Source organism: Opisthorchis viverrini (genome assembly GCF_000715545.1).
Source record: "Opisthorchis viverrini unplaced genomic scaffold opera_v5_545, whole genome shotgun sequence".
NCBI lineage: Eukaryota > Metazoa > Platyhelminthes > Trematoda > Opisthorchiida > Opisthorchiidae > Opisthorchis > Opisthorchis viverrini.
The window spans coordinates 108411-120237 of NW_008752208.1; the positions used below are offsets into that span (position 1 = coordinate 108411).

General features: G+C 44.4%; 1 protein-coding gene across 1 annotated transcript in view; it reads right to left on the reverse strand.

Annotated features, from left to right (window-relative positions):
• T265_11670 (hypothetical protein) overlaps positions 1-11827 on the reverse strand; it is a gene marked incomplete at both ends in the record, with an annotated part of 105211 nt that overhangs the window by 75410 nt on the left and 17974 nt on the right. The window contains 5 exon segments of the mRNA XM_009178384.1: positions 2109-2505; positions 6615-6947; positions 9872-10250; positions 10262-10440; positions 11161-11436. Coding sequence (XP_009176648.1) covers positions 2109-2505; positions 6615-6947; positions 9872-10250; positions 10262-10440; positions 11161-11436 — 1564 coding nt within the window.

Here is an 11827-nt window from a genome sequence, read left to right on the forward strand (position 1 = left end):
AGCGGTTCACATCTATCGGAACTACGGCACCATGTTTACGGGGAGCACCCAAAGTTTACACAGATGGGATCCACATTCCATCTACACATGATTCCGTTCATTACAAGTTAGCCGAATGGTTAGCCAAAATTCTAAATCCTATCCGTGAGGCTCTAGTACGGCAGTGTGTAAAGGATTCCTTTGAACTTGCACAAATTCTGGACCAAATGACAGTAAAAAACACGGTTTTTATGGGCGTCAAGTCTTCATTCACCAGTGACACTTTGTAGCTTTGACTATTTGTACGACCTTATTACCGCCCACGAAATTCCCGTATGTATCCGTTTGGTATATTGAAGAGTTGATCCTCCTCCGCTTTGAATCTAAGGGCCAAGCATGTAAACGAATCGATGGTGTCATCATCATCATCATCATCATCATCATCAAATACAGCAACATCAGTGTTGGCACTAATGCTTCACTGCCGTACAGTCGATGGTGTAGCAGTTGGTGGTCCGCTCCAATCACTAGTACAAGAGTTTTTTAAGCGTGAATGAATGGTAGCTTTCCGATCAGCACTCTGATGCCATGCTTTGCAAAATGCACTTTAATTTTCACATTCTGACGCTTCACTGCAGTCGATGGTGTAGCAGTTGGTGGTCCGCTCCAATCACTAGTACAAGAGTTTTTTAAGCGTGAATGAATGGTAGCTTTCCGATCAGCACTCTGATGCCATGCTTTGCAAAATGCACTTTAATTTTCACATTCTGACCATTTTGGGAAACTGTACAACCGCATGGACGGTTTCCATCCAAACATTTCAGTTCCTTTCGAGGCAGAACTCTCATTGCCAGACGCCCAGGTGGCACTTTTAAGTATTCAATGTACCTCGTGGACATGGAAACAATTTTCCAGATTTACTCCATTGGCTCATAAAAGAAACACGGCACGCACTTCGTTCGACCGCACCAGATTGATTTGCACTCCTCTCTCTTCGGAAAGAGAAGTTATTAAAAAGGACTCTGATTACTAACGGCTACTCAGAGAGATTTATCAACATCCATAACACGCCATGACCGAGATCCTGACTATCCATAATCAGTCATCAGAGACAGCAACGTCATTGATGGCAGTTATGATTCTCTGCCGTAACCTGGCTATTCAATAAGGGGATATCATCTAACCGCAGCCCTAGGGCACAGATCACGTCTGTGCAATCGTTCGTGTGTATACCCAGACGCTCAACTAATCTTGCTCTCATCAAGGAGACAAGTCAATTTCCGATAAACGCAGTATAATGTACTCAATCTCCCCGCCCCACACATTATACACCGGGTCACACGCGGCTGCTGTGTAACCTACATAGATAGGGCAGATGAACTAACGTGAACGCATCTCGGAACATTTGCCTCGCTGAGCCACGTGGACTAGTCGATCGACCGGGTGGGACCAGAAAACACGCCTCATCGACACAGTTAATCCCACTATAGCATTCAGAATTTTGCTGCGCAAAGGCAACTTGGAATTGTTAGCTTTTAGTGAGGACACGTTGGTCAATCAGTACCGCCCCGCTTGTGCGCATAAAAGACCGTGACCCAAGCTTGCCTTGAAATTCAGACCCGGAATCGATTGGCCCACCATAGAATTGGTTCCGTTTCATTGTTTTATCCATATTTATCTCTGCTTACAACGCAAATTTAATGGTATTGCAGCTGAAGGGATAAAAACGTAGTGTCGAAATTCCCCAGTTTCTGTCTTCTTGCTGTATTATTCAGAAGCGGATTATATTCCTCAATAAGGCCTTAAAAACACGAATATCCTATTTCAGAACTTGTGGTAAAAAAATAATAATACCACATCAACAAACTTAGTATACTTTTTGCCTGTACGTAACACAATACGCGTATTTTTGTTTCCGTTTCCACGATATCTGACAAATTTTCGGACACATTTGCAACTTGGAATACGATACGGAAGGTTATGGTCAAGAATAATGGGAGAAACCTATCAGCAATCTTACGATGAGTGGGTCAGCTTGCATGCTTTCAGATGAAACCTACGGTAAACGGTAAAACACAGCGTAAGCAAATATAAACTACATAAGGAAATCTGACATCGAATTTCCTCACTGGTTTCAGTTGCGCCGCGCATCCAGATGAGCCACCGTTCCGGTCGAATACAACAAGCAGTACGTTTGTGCCACGAAATCCAAGTGGAGTCAAGAATATCGATCTCGGAAGGTATACTACCATACGATGGAGATTGATCATTTATTGTGGAAAACACATGTTCGGCAGCAACAAGGAACATATCGGCATCCAGTGCAATGACCAATCGACAAAGTCCGTCGAAGAGCGCCCGCAATTCAGTATCTTCCGACCAAACTCCTCCACATTCTGCAGACGACTGTTCATTGGAATCATACCAAATGAGCCGCCGAACAGATAAAATAAGTAACGGCGTCAAAATCACGGCAAGCGTATCCAGCGGAAGGGGACATTTGACTCGACTTAGTAGAAATGTCTCCTGAAGTGTGGAAGAAGTGAGATGGGACAATATAGACCAGTAAATTAACCAAACCAAAAGATAAATAAACCGAAATTTGTGAAACTAGGGAAAAAATAGGGGACGAAACTAGACGTGAGTGTTAGCACTAGAGGAGATGGTGTATCTCCAATGCTAGTAAAGCATCCAGTGAGGTTGAACAAAAAACTGGCCGCCTCAAATGAACAGAAATCATATATTCAGGGAAGAGCTTTTTGGGCAAATTGTTTTCAAATAGCTATCAGGCGGTAACTACGTCTTGTCGTTATGTATGGAAAAAAAGAAAAACTAACACAGGAAGCTCGCGAGCGAAAAACAGAAGGTGGAACATGATCTCATTCAGTCGTCAAGTAACAAGCATGTACACTTAGCTTCCAAGTCGGAGCTGACAACTAAATTGTTCTCTCCTCACTGCTTGACCGATTCGGTCACGCTGGGTGCGTTTTCGCTCGCGAGTTTCGTGTGCTTATTTGTTATATTTTATACATAACAATAAAACGTAGCGACCAGCTGAGGGTTGACTGCAACTGTCCTCTGAAGCGCAACCGAGCATCAGTTTCGAGTGACTTCACACCAGCATGCAGACTGTCCAAGACGACTACGGAGCATCGATGACGGTGTGGTAACAACAGGAGGAGCAGCTTGACCCGGTTGTAACGAGACTGTTGACCTCACTGGTATTTCGTCGCCTTATGGTGGCTCGTGGAACACTGACTCGAAAACAGTAAGCGGGATTCCACCCTGGTAGGATTTACGTTGACCAGATCTTCACACTCCATCAGTTCCCAGAACGAAGCCAGCCAATTTCTATTTAATTTCGTCATAAACGAGATAATGAGGTGAACACTGAAAGGCCTTCAAAACCCCGGAGTTCAAATAGCCTCTGACGAAAATCTTCTCGATCTGGAATAGACAAACGACATCGTTCTCGTCTTCGAAGAGGAGAAAGCGTAAATATTTCTGACCAAAATTCTTTGGCATGCGCTACGCACACATAATTTGTAAGGTTTTTCCCGTGGACATTCATCCACTGAACAAGCCACTTACAATCTATGGAGAGGCATTCGAAGTTATGAAGCGTGCCACATATCTCGGAAGACAATGCACAAATCAGTGAGTCTCGAGTCGCATTTGCTAAGTGTTTCACGCATCTTGGAAGTTGTAGTAGTTCTGATTGTAGTACGACAGATGAGGTTAATGCACGAATCCACAAAGCTCGGGTCGCGTTTGCTAATTTGAGCACCTATGGCGCCAAAGCGGTATATTTCTGAGCCTAAAGGGAATGGTGTATCAGTGCGCGCTGTTGTGTTGTATGGCTGTGAGACTTGGGCTGTTCGAGCAGACAGTTAGAAAGCGAGCTTTCGTTTGTGTCAAGGATACTTCCATTGAATAATGCGTCCAGCACCAGGAGCTGCGTTGGTTAGGCCATGTATTGCGTATACCCAACCATCGTTTGCCGAATGGAGTGCTGTTTTCCGGGTCCAATGCAGAGTGATAGAAGCAAAAAGGTGACCAACCCTTGAGCTGGCAGAAGGTTATGAAACAGATTACGAAACGTTTGGGTGCTGTCAATGCTAATCGAATTCCAGGATTGAGACCGCGTGATATCGATTGCGCCTGATTGGAGACGCTGCAAGATATGTCTGCCAATCGAGGTTAGTGGTGTTCTTGCCATCAGTTTCTCTTCAGATTGTCTGAATGAATGTCTGGAGGTATGGGCATCTCAGAATGATTGTTATAGGCTAGTACTAAATCCCCTCACGGTCCACTTGTATTCCTTTATTCAAAAAAAGGCTTTCAAATAAATCATGGTTGTACGGCAGGGAAGTATCAGTGTTCTACTTTGATATTATGACGTCGATGATTGTGATGATGCCCCAAAAGTTTGCTTTTCAGTGAAGTAATATCTTCAGAATACAGTAACTGGACATGCGAACACGTTCAAAACCCATCGCTATATGGGACTTTATGAAGCCATATAGGTTTTCGTCTTTCAGCATCAGTTGCGCGTAGTCAAAATGCATGTGATAATGCCACATTCTTACAATATCAAATAATACTTCGGGTTGCGACAGTCCTGTGGAACAAGCGGTCATCCGGTCTTGGAGGTTCATTTACGACAAACGGTTAAGATCCAAAGGACCTTTTCGGAACACGGAGCATTCTTAAACCATTTACCTGTTTCCCTAACAAACTGAGGTCCGACTTCTTTGCGAGGATCACAGCTGATACTTCACTCATACAAGTTCGTACTCAATACATTCGTGCGTCTATACCTTTTGAACGAATATTTATAGTGAACGAAAACTGAGGATCAACGAAATACTTTTTTACTTTATCAGTGTTAGGATTCGCCACACACTGGTTATAGTGAACTGAAAATGCACACTAATGAGGGAAGGATTGCATCCCGTACGGAAAGTACGTTCGCGGAGACACACTGGCAAGGCCGGACACGGAAACTAAAGCCGAAGTTGCTTAATTTATCTTTATTTTATTACTAGGTGTTTTTCAAAAGAATACAAATAACTTGACTCCCAAAGAGGCAGATGACTCACTTGGGTGATCGGGCTTTATGGAAATGGATGGATACAAAATGCAAAAGGCCTGAAATCGCGCGTGAGTCAATGCCTGAATGAGGTGCTTGTGAAATCTGCCGGGTTGAATTCGGACTTAGTGCAAGCGGTGTTCGTTACATGCGTTGGTGATTTGTACTTTACCACACCAAACATACAGCTAGACCAGTGCGTTGTTCAACCTCGATCTGCACTGACCCGAAAATCATTCCTGTCCTTAAAGTCTTGCCCTCAACCTGCATGAAGTAAGCCCTCTAAATTGTGTTTCAGGCTCTCGGTGGTTTCATCCAGACAGCCTGACCTCACTCGTCTCGAACCTCTGTGTCACGGACATGGACAGAGCAGCCCTATCGTGTGAGCCAAACGCGGCATGACATCCGCGGTGCAGAACACACTGAAATCAACTGATTCATAGCGTCGTGTCAAAATCAAATGTGACAGTGGTCAATCATTCTAGGACAAGAAAAGACAGGAAATTCACTTTGTTCGTAGTTGCTGACGAATTTTCAGGCAACCGTTTTAAAAGAGTACGCATCTACAATTCAGATTCCCCGACGAATTTTCTGATTATATGGATGAACGCCACACAACTGCCAGAAATGTCCTACTCTTCGCAGATCGATTAGGATAAAGAGTATAAGACCGAAAACAATCAGAAATGAGAAACGAGTGAAAACATGTATTTGCTAACACAATCTCTTGACATAGTATCGACGTAGTACCAAGAGCGTCTTTGTGAAGTACTGAATTTCAATACTTCAACCCCGTGAACGACCAACCTTTGTGTAGCCAAAATGTTGTTACTCCTGCACTTAGCCGGCTCGAATACTCGGTGAAACAAATGATTTCATTGCCTACTGGCTCTGAATTCTTTTCTTCTAAAGGAAGTGTATTCACTTTGCGGAGTCTCAATCGTCAGAACTTACAGTGAAATTAGTGTAATCAGACGACTTTTGAAAACATTTTCCAGCCATGTAGGTGCTTGTACCTCGGAAGTCAAAATGCCCCAGATTCGTGGTTCATCCAGCCAGTTTCAAGAAGTATCGCACCCAGGCAGATTCACCAAGGCATAACCAAAAAGGAACCGACAGGATAGCTGGTATGGGACCTTTCCATTCGCGACATACCCATCCGACCACTTAAAACCGATTCAGTGAAAACCACCGTACCTTTACTTACCCGCGAAAACTGTTCAGTTGATTTGACCAAAAATACATCTTGTGTGAGCCGATTTTACCATTTATGACTATCATGAGCGTTGCCTTCATGAAATGGGTCTTTAAGAAGCCAGTGTGTACACAGTAAAACTGTAAGGTATGGTGGTATCCAGATTATTTCGCACATATTCGACCCCTTCCTGCTGTAAATGACAAATTGGGGAATATAAATTGAGCGAATAGTTTATTAATCGTTTTCCACAAGCTTCCTCAGCGAAACCCAGTTCTCTTTCTAGAAGAATTGCTGTTGATGTAAATAAAACGGATGTAAATTCTGTACAATTTGAAACAAACTTACGCGGAATGCGGAAAAAGCCACCGGGAGCAATTGCCAGCGATCAATAAGGTAAGCTGTCAACGACGAACAAGTGGTTGATGAAGCGGAAAGCGTAAGGTACATGAGGCCAACAGCTCGAGGAATGAGATGTTTCTGAAGATCCTCAGGGCGTATGACGCGGCGTTGTTCACCGAAACAACTAATTTGACACCAGAACGCTTGAACTCCAAAGGCTATGAAGCATCGTAAGAGACCGGGGTTAATAAGTAAGGCAGGTGGACTGGCTACCAGTGTCCCTTGAGCTGTTTCAATGGTGGATTGCTCTTTGAAGGCAAAAAGCTGATTCAAAAGCACCTGAAGAAGAGGTTAAAAATTCACAAATAGGACAATGCATCGAAAGTCATCAAGACATTGAACTTTTGTGTTGAAAACCGAGTTATGAACACTGCACTCCGTCTCCATAAAGCGCAACCGTAGTCATAAGTAAACTTGTAGTTAGTTTGCGATCGTTCAGTTTTGAAAGGACGATTTACGCCGAAGAAGCCTAAGACAGACAACTGGTCCATTTAACGGAAAGGTCAATATATCCACATGAGACCACCTAGCGACGACGCGATACAAAACCGCAAACCAAGGCAGGTTCGACCTACTCAGACCTACCCTGTAGAAGCAACAGCATCTGCTAAAAGGTACCCTGGTTGAAAACATTTTGAACACATTTTGCACTAGCTGGAACAATTTGTTGCACAATAATTGAGTACAGCTGTCATAATTTGTGTCCAACCTAACGTATTGAAAAATACCGAATCTATCGGTAAGTTTTGGGTTGGGGAGGATATGGACCAGTGAGTAGGTTCGCATTCACTTCAGTTGATTCACCACAAATCAGTTCTACACATCATAAATTCATCAATAGGACCAACGACCAACCATCACAACACAATAGACTGTCGGACATGACTGGCTGTTCAACCGTCACTACAGTTGTACCAAAATTATGTCAGCTGAGTGGGCTTAAGAAATTTGCACTATGAAACGATGGGATTTTTAGGCTGATATCTTTTATGTGGAACTGTGTGAGGAATTGATTTGCGATGAATTCCTCGAAATGAATCGACCGGTCACGGATCCGCTCCCGCTCACTTCTCGTGAGTGGCCGAGAGCACCGGTAGTGTCTGGTATGTCACTGACGGTCCAAACTAGATGACTGGGTCAACTAAAACCGGATGAGTTCCCCAGTATAGGTGAGCAAAGACAAGCGTGTCAAAAGGCAGTCGAAATCTTTCAGATGTATGCGTTTAGTCGGGTTTAAGTAGAGCGGACGGCGTCAGTAGATGCTGGTGATGAACGTGAGCCAAAGTAAACGAATGCAGTACACAATCTTTATCTATTTCTCCCAGTCAGGTGCCACGAAATTACCATTTCAAGTCTCATCGGCCAAATAAACTGCGGATAATTCGTTTCGCAGTCGAAAACCTGCGGCAACTGAGAATAATTATGAGCCGAATCCATTCACACCGGGCCGATTTTCGCCTCTAGGATGTGCCGCCCTGCACCAATCCCTAGAATTCCAGCAAAAGTTGGTCGAAAACTGTTGGAATTCTGAACAAAAAAAGTGCCACAGTTGTGGCATTTGTTTGGAACTCTAGAGAGCTACGATACTGCATGGAACTACGGACGTTTAGCTGACATTTGTGTAAAGTGTTTGTATTTGATAGCATCCAAATATCATTAAACACATTCGTCGTTATGGGTCAGGAGGCTGTTGGGTTCCGCTGTTGGGTTCCGCTGTTGGTGCACACTTGTGAAACTCTTATGTTATTATCGTGATACTTTGATGTGTTTTTTAAATCAAGGAACTCGAATTTCATGTCCGGTGAATGAACTTCACTTATTTCTCTGCAGGACTATTGGGTTTATTGACGTGTGAATAGATGCGAATTATCGGTAAGTAAATGGATATTATCGCGTTGAATTTTAGCATTTCCTCTTAATTTGTGTTGGGAGGTGTAAGTGCGACTTGCACAATGAATTGATCTGCATCGCATGTCCGCATGTTCCCGTGGTGCTGTAAATAGCTCCAATGGATCACTTCCTGTTCATGAAAACCTGGTGGAATGCCCTGAAAATGCGTCGATGGACGTTGTGAGAGTGGAAATTCCTGACGCTTTGAACCACACTTCGAACGAAATTGCCTCCGATGTCGAAATTATCACACGAATGTATCACAGCTGCTTACGATATTGAAGTATCTAAACGAGTGAACCAAACCGGTTTGTTGGTCGTTCTGAATTGTTGAATTGTTGTTGTGCAATTTTCACGCAGCATGCTTCGTGGTTGGCACAGCCAATCTCGATAAAACTGTTAATCGTTCCATAGGGTTTGTTGCTGACTAACGCCACCTTGTTTTCAGGTGCCTAAGCGTCTCTTTGTTCACCGAATGTACGGTGTGCATACGGACCTGTTGTGCACACTGAACCATCTAATCGTCTCACGCACATGACACGCACGGATGCGCACTGACTGTGGTAAATCGGGGTTTGACATGGTGGTGGACAGAAGTCGATCAGCCTTTACGGCTGACCGTCGGCTTACCGCCAAACAGTATTTTCTACAGCTCATCGACCATGGGACTAACAGCTGCTCTGTGAATGGCTCGGGTTCATTTAAGCCACCAAGAGTAGTGCGCCGTATCAGCAAGAGAACGAACGTCAGTCGACTGAACGATCAACATTCACATGACATTCGCGAATTCACAGAAGCGGTACGTTGGCGCCCTCAGACAGCATTTCTCTGCAGTGTTGTATTCATTTATAACTATACTTATCACACGAGATCCGGAAACAATCGTCCGAAAAACCGCCGGTTTGGAAATGTCACTTGGACTATAAGGCACTTGGGGGTACAACTTTGAAAGATTTTGTGCCGCCAGGTGTTATGTCTGATGATTCACCGATCTGTGGTATCTGCTGCTGAATAGCTCCAGTGTCCAGTGTCTGAAAAAAAGACTCACAGAATGGAACACAACAGCTATATTCCGAACAAGAGTGCGAGAACGTGATGGCGTGCGGGTGTGAGAGCAAAAGTTGCAGCGGCCCCACGCTATTTAAAGGGGACTTTCTGACATTGATTCAGGTTGTCTGCTAGGCGTTAGTGAACACCTGTCAACATCGATCGTGCCTCTATGAAATGCCTGATCAATGCTGATCAATTCGGTCGTGCTTGTGTGGCGTGCATGAACACTCATCGGCTTTTGCTGAATTGACTGAATGATTGACTGGCCTGGATGCTTGCCGGCTTTTCTGTTGAGATTTTGGTGGAGCAGTAGGTTCCGGGCGTTCTGAGGTTCCTCTCAGGAATCTGACCTTCCCGATACCTCCCGCTTTTGGTCGTTCAACGTAAAGTTTTCGGCGTGGGTCAAGCTCAAAAGGTTCTACTAGTCTTCTGGTGCGACCGGTACGGCGTCTCGGTTGCAGTAATGGATCCGTCTTGGACGTCTCATCTGAAGTGGTGGCTTTTAGTGCTCTTCTTGGAAAATCAAAGGTTTTAAGCAGCAGGTTGAAGTCTAGTAACTGTTCTTCCGCCTTTGGGATCTGGCACTCAGTCGGCCATGATTGAATGACATGTCGTTTCCATATCAATGATCCCACTTGGACGCTGTAAATCACCTGACCGATTCTTTTGAGGACGACTCCAAAAGCCATCTCCGGTGCCCGGGGCGATAGGTCCTGACAACCAAACGGTTGCCAGACCGGAATGTCGGCTTTCCTCCTGTCGGTGATTGAAAACACGTAAGCATTGGTAGGATAGCGTCATGGATAAGTCTCAACCGTCCGTTCATCATAACCTCTGCTGGAGAGCAAGCGTCCGGAGACTGTGGATTAGGAGGTGCTCTATAATTCAACAGGAACGTACCAGCACTTCTGTTGTGGTCTCTTCCCATTCTGCTTTTGTCAGCGCGCGTATCAATTTGTCAACCAACCGAGAAATACACTCATTTGCAAATCAATTTGGTTTTCACGAGAGACTCAGCTGAATCGCTCGTTTATGATATTCTACACACATTCAGTTGTAAAGGCATTTCATAGAGGCACGATTGATGTTGACTGGTGTTCACTAACGCCTATCAATCAATGTCAGAAAGTCCCCTTTAAATAGCGTGGGGCCGTTGCAACTTTAGCTCTCTCACCCGCACGCCATCACGCTCTCGCGCTCTCTTGTTCGAAATATAGCTGATACCAGGTGACCAAATGTTATTATAAAATAAGAGCATATCAACTAGAGGCTGAAGGAGTCAACTGTTCGTTACACATTTCACTGTGTCTGATATCTGAAGAATCAAATAACGAGACAGCTAATGGAAGTCAGATTCGACCACAACTCACGGCCAATAGGTAGGAAAAACGAGAGTTCTGGGAAAGATCTAGATAGATCGATACTACTACACACCCTTAAAATAGCCACGATTTCAGCAAAAATACACCGAAGATTAAGCATGATTTTCTTATTAGCCTACGGGATGCCTCGATGCATCAGGACATTCAGTGAACCCGAATTTAATACATACCTCCATAACTTGGGGAGATGTCGCACTGAACTTGGGATGTTTGATCAACCTGGCGAAGAAACAATCACCGACACTAAGTGGCTGAACAGCTTGACGGTAGGCAACACGTCTGCGCCGTTTTGTCATGAAGCGCTCCGTTCCAGGGTCAGAAAGGGCTGGCGCACCGAAGTAAGCAGACATCGACGCCGATCCATTCAAAAGAGAGAACAGCAGACCGAGTAAGTTGGCCTGCAAGTCAGTAGCATTGTTTAGAAGATCTGCCTCATTGGACACAGCCTGCGGAAGAAAGGAAAGATATCTATACTCAACAGTTATTTTAAAATTATATGTGCATGACAAATTAGTTCTGGGTTTTCGTGATGCACTTCACAGAAGTAGTATTTTCTTTGAACAAAGGCCAACTACGGGAAACAGTCCAAACGGTGATAGCCGGAAGAGTGGCTCCACTGGGGAGGGGGGACTCCCAACAGTCACACTTCCAGTTGTCAAGAGGTCATGAACTAAAGATAATTATTCGGGAGCGTGTCACGCCAAACTTTGGAATAAAAAAACTCGACTATAACTCAGTCAATTGGAAAATGTTTGGGACCGATTGGGAAGTCATCGTTTCAGAGGGGTTTGGTAAACAATCGGTGGATTTATTGCTGGGCAACGTTTCGCTTTTGAC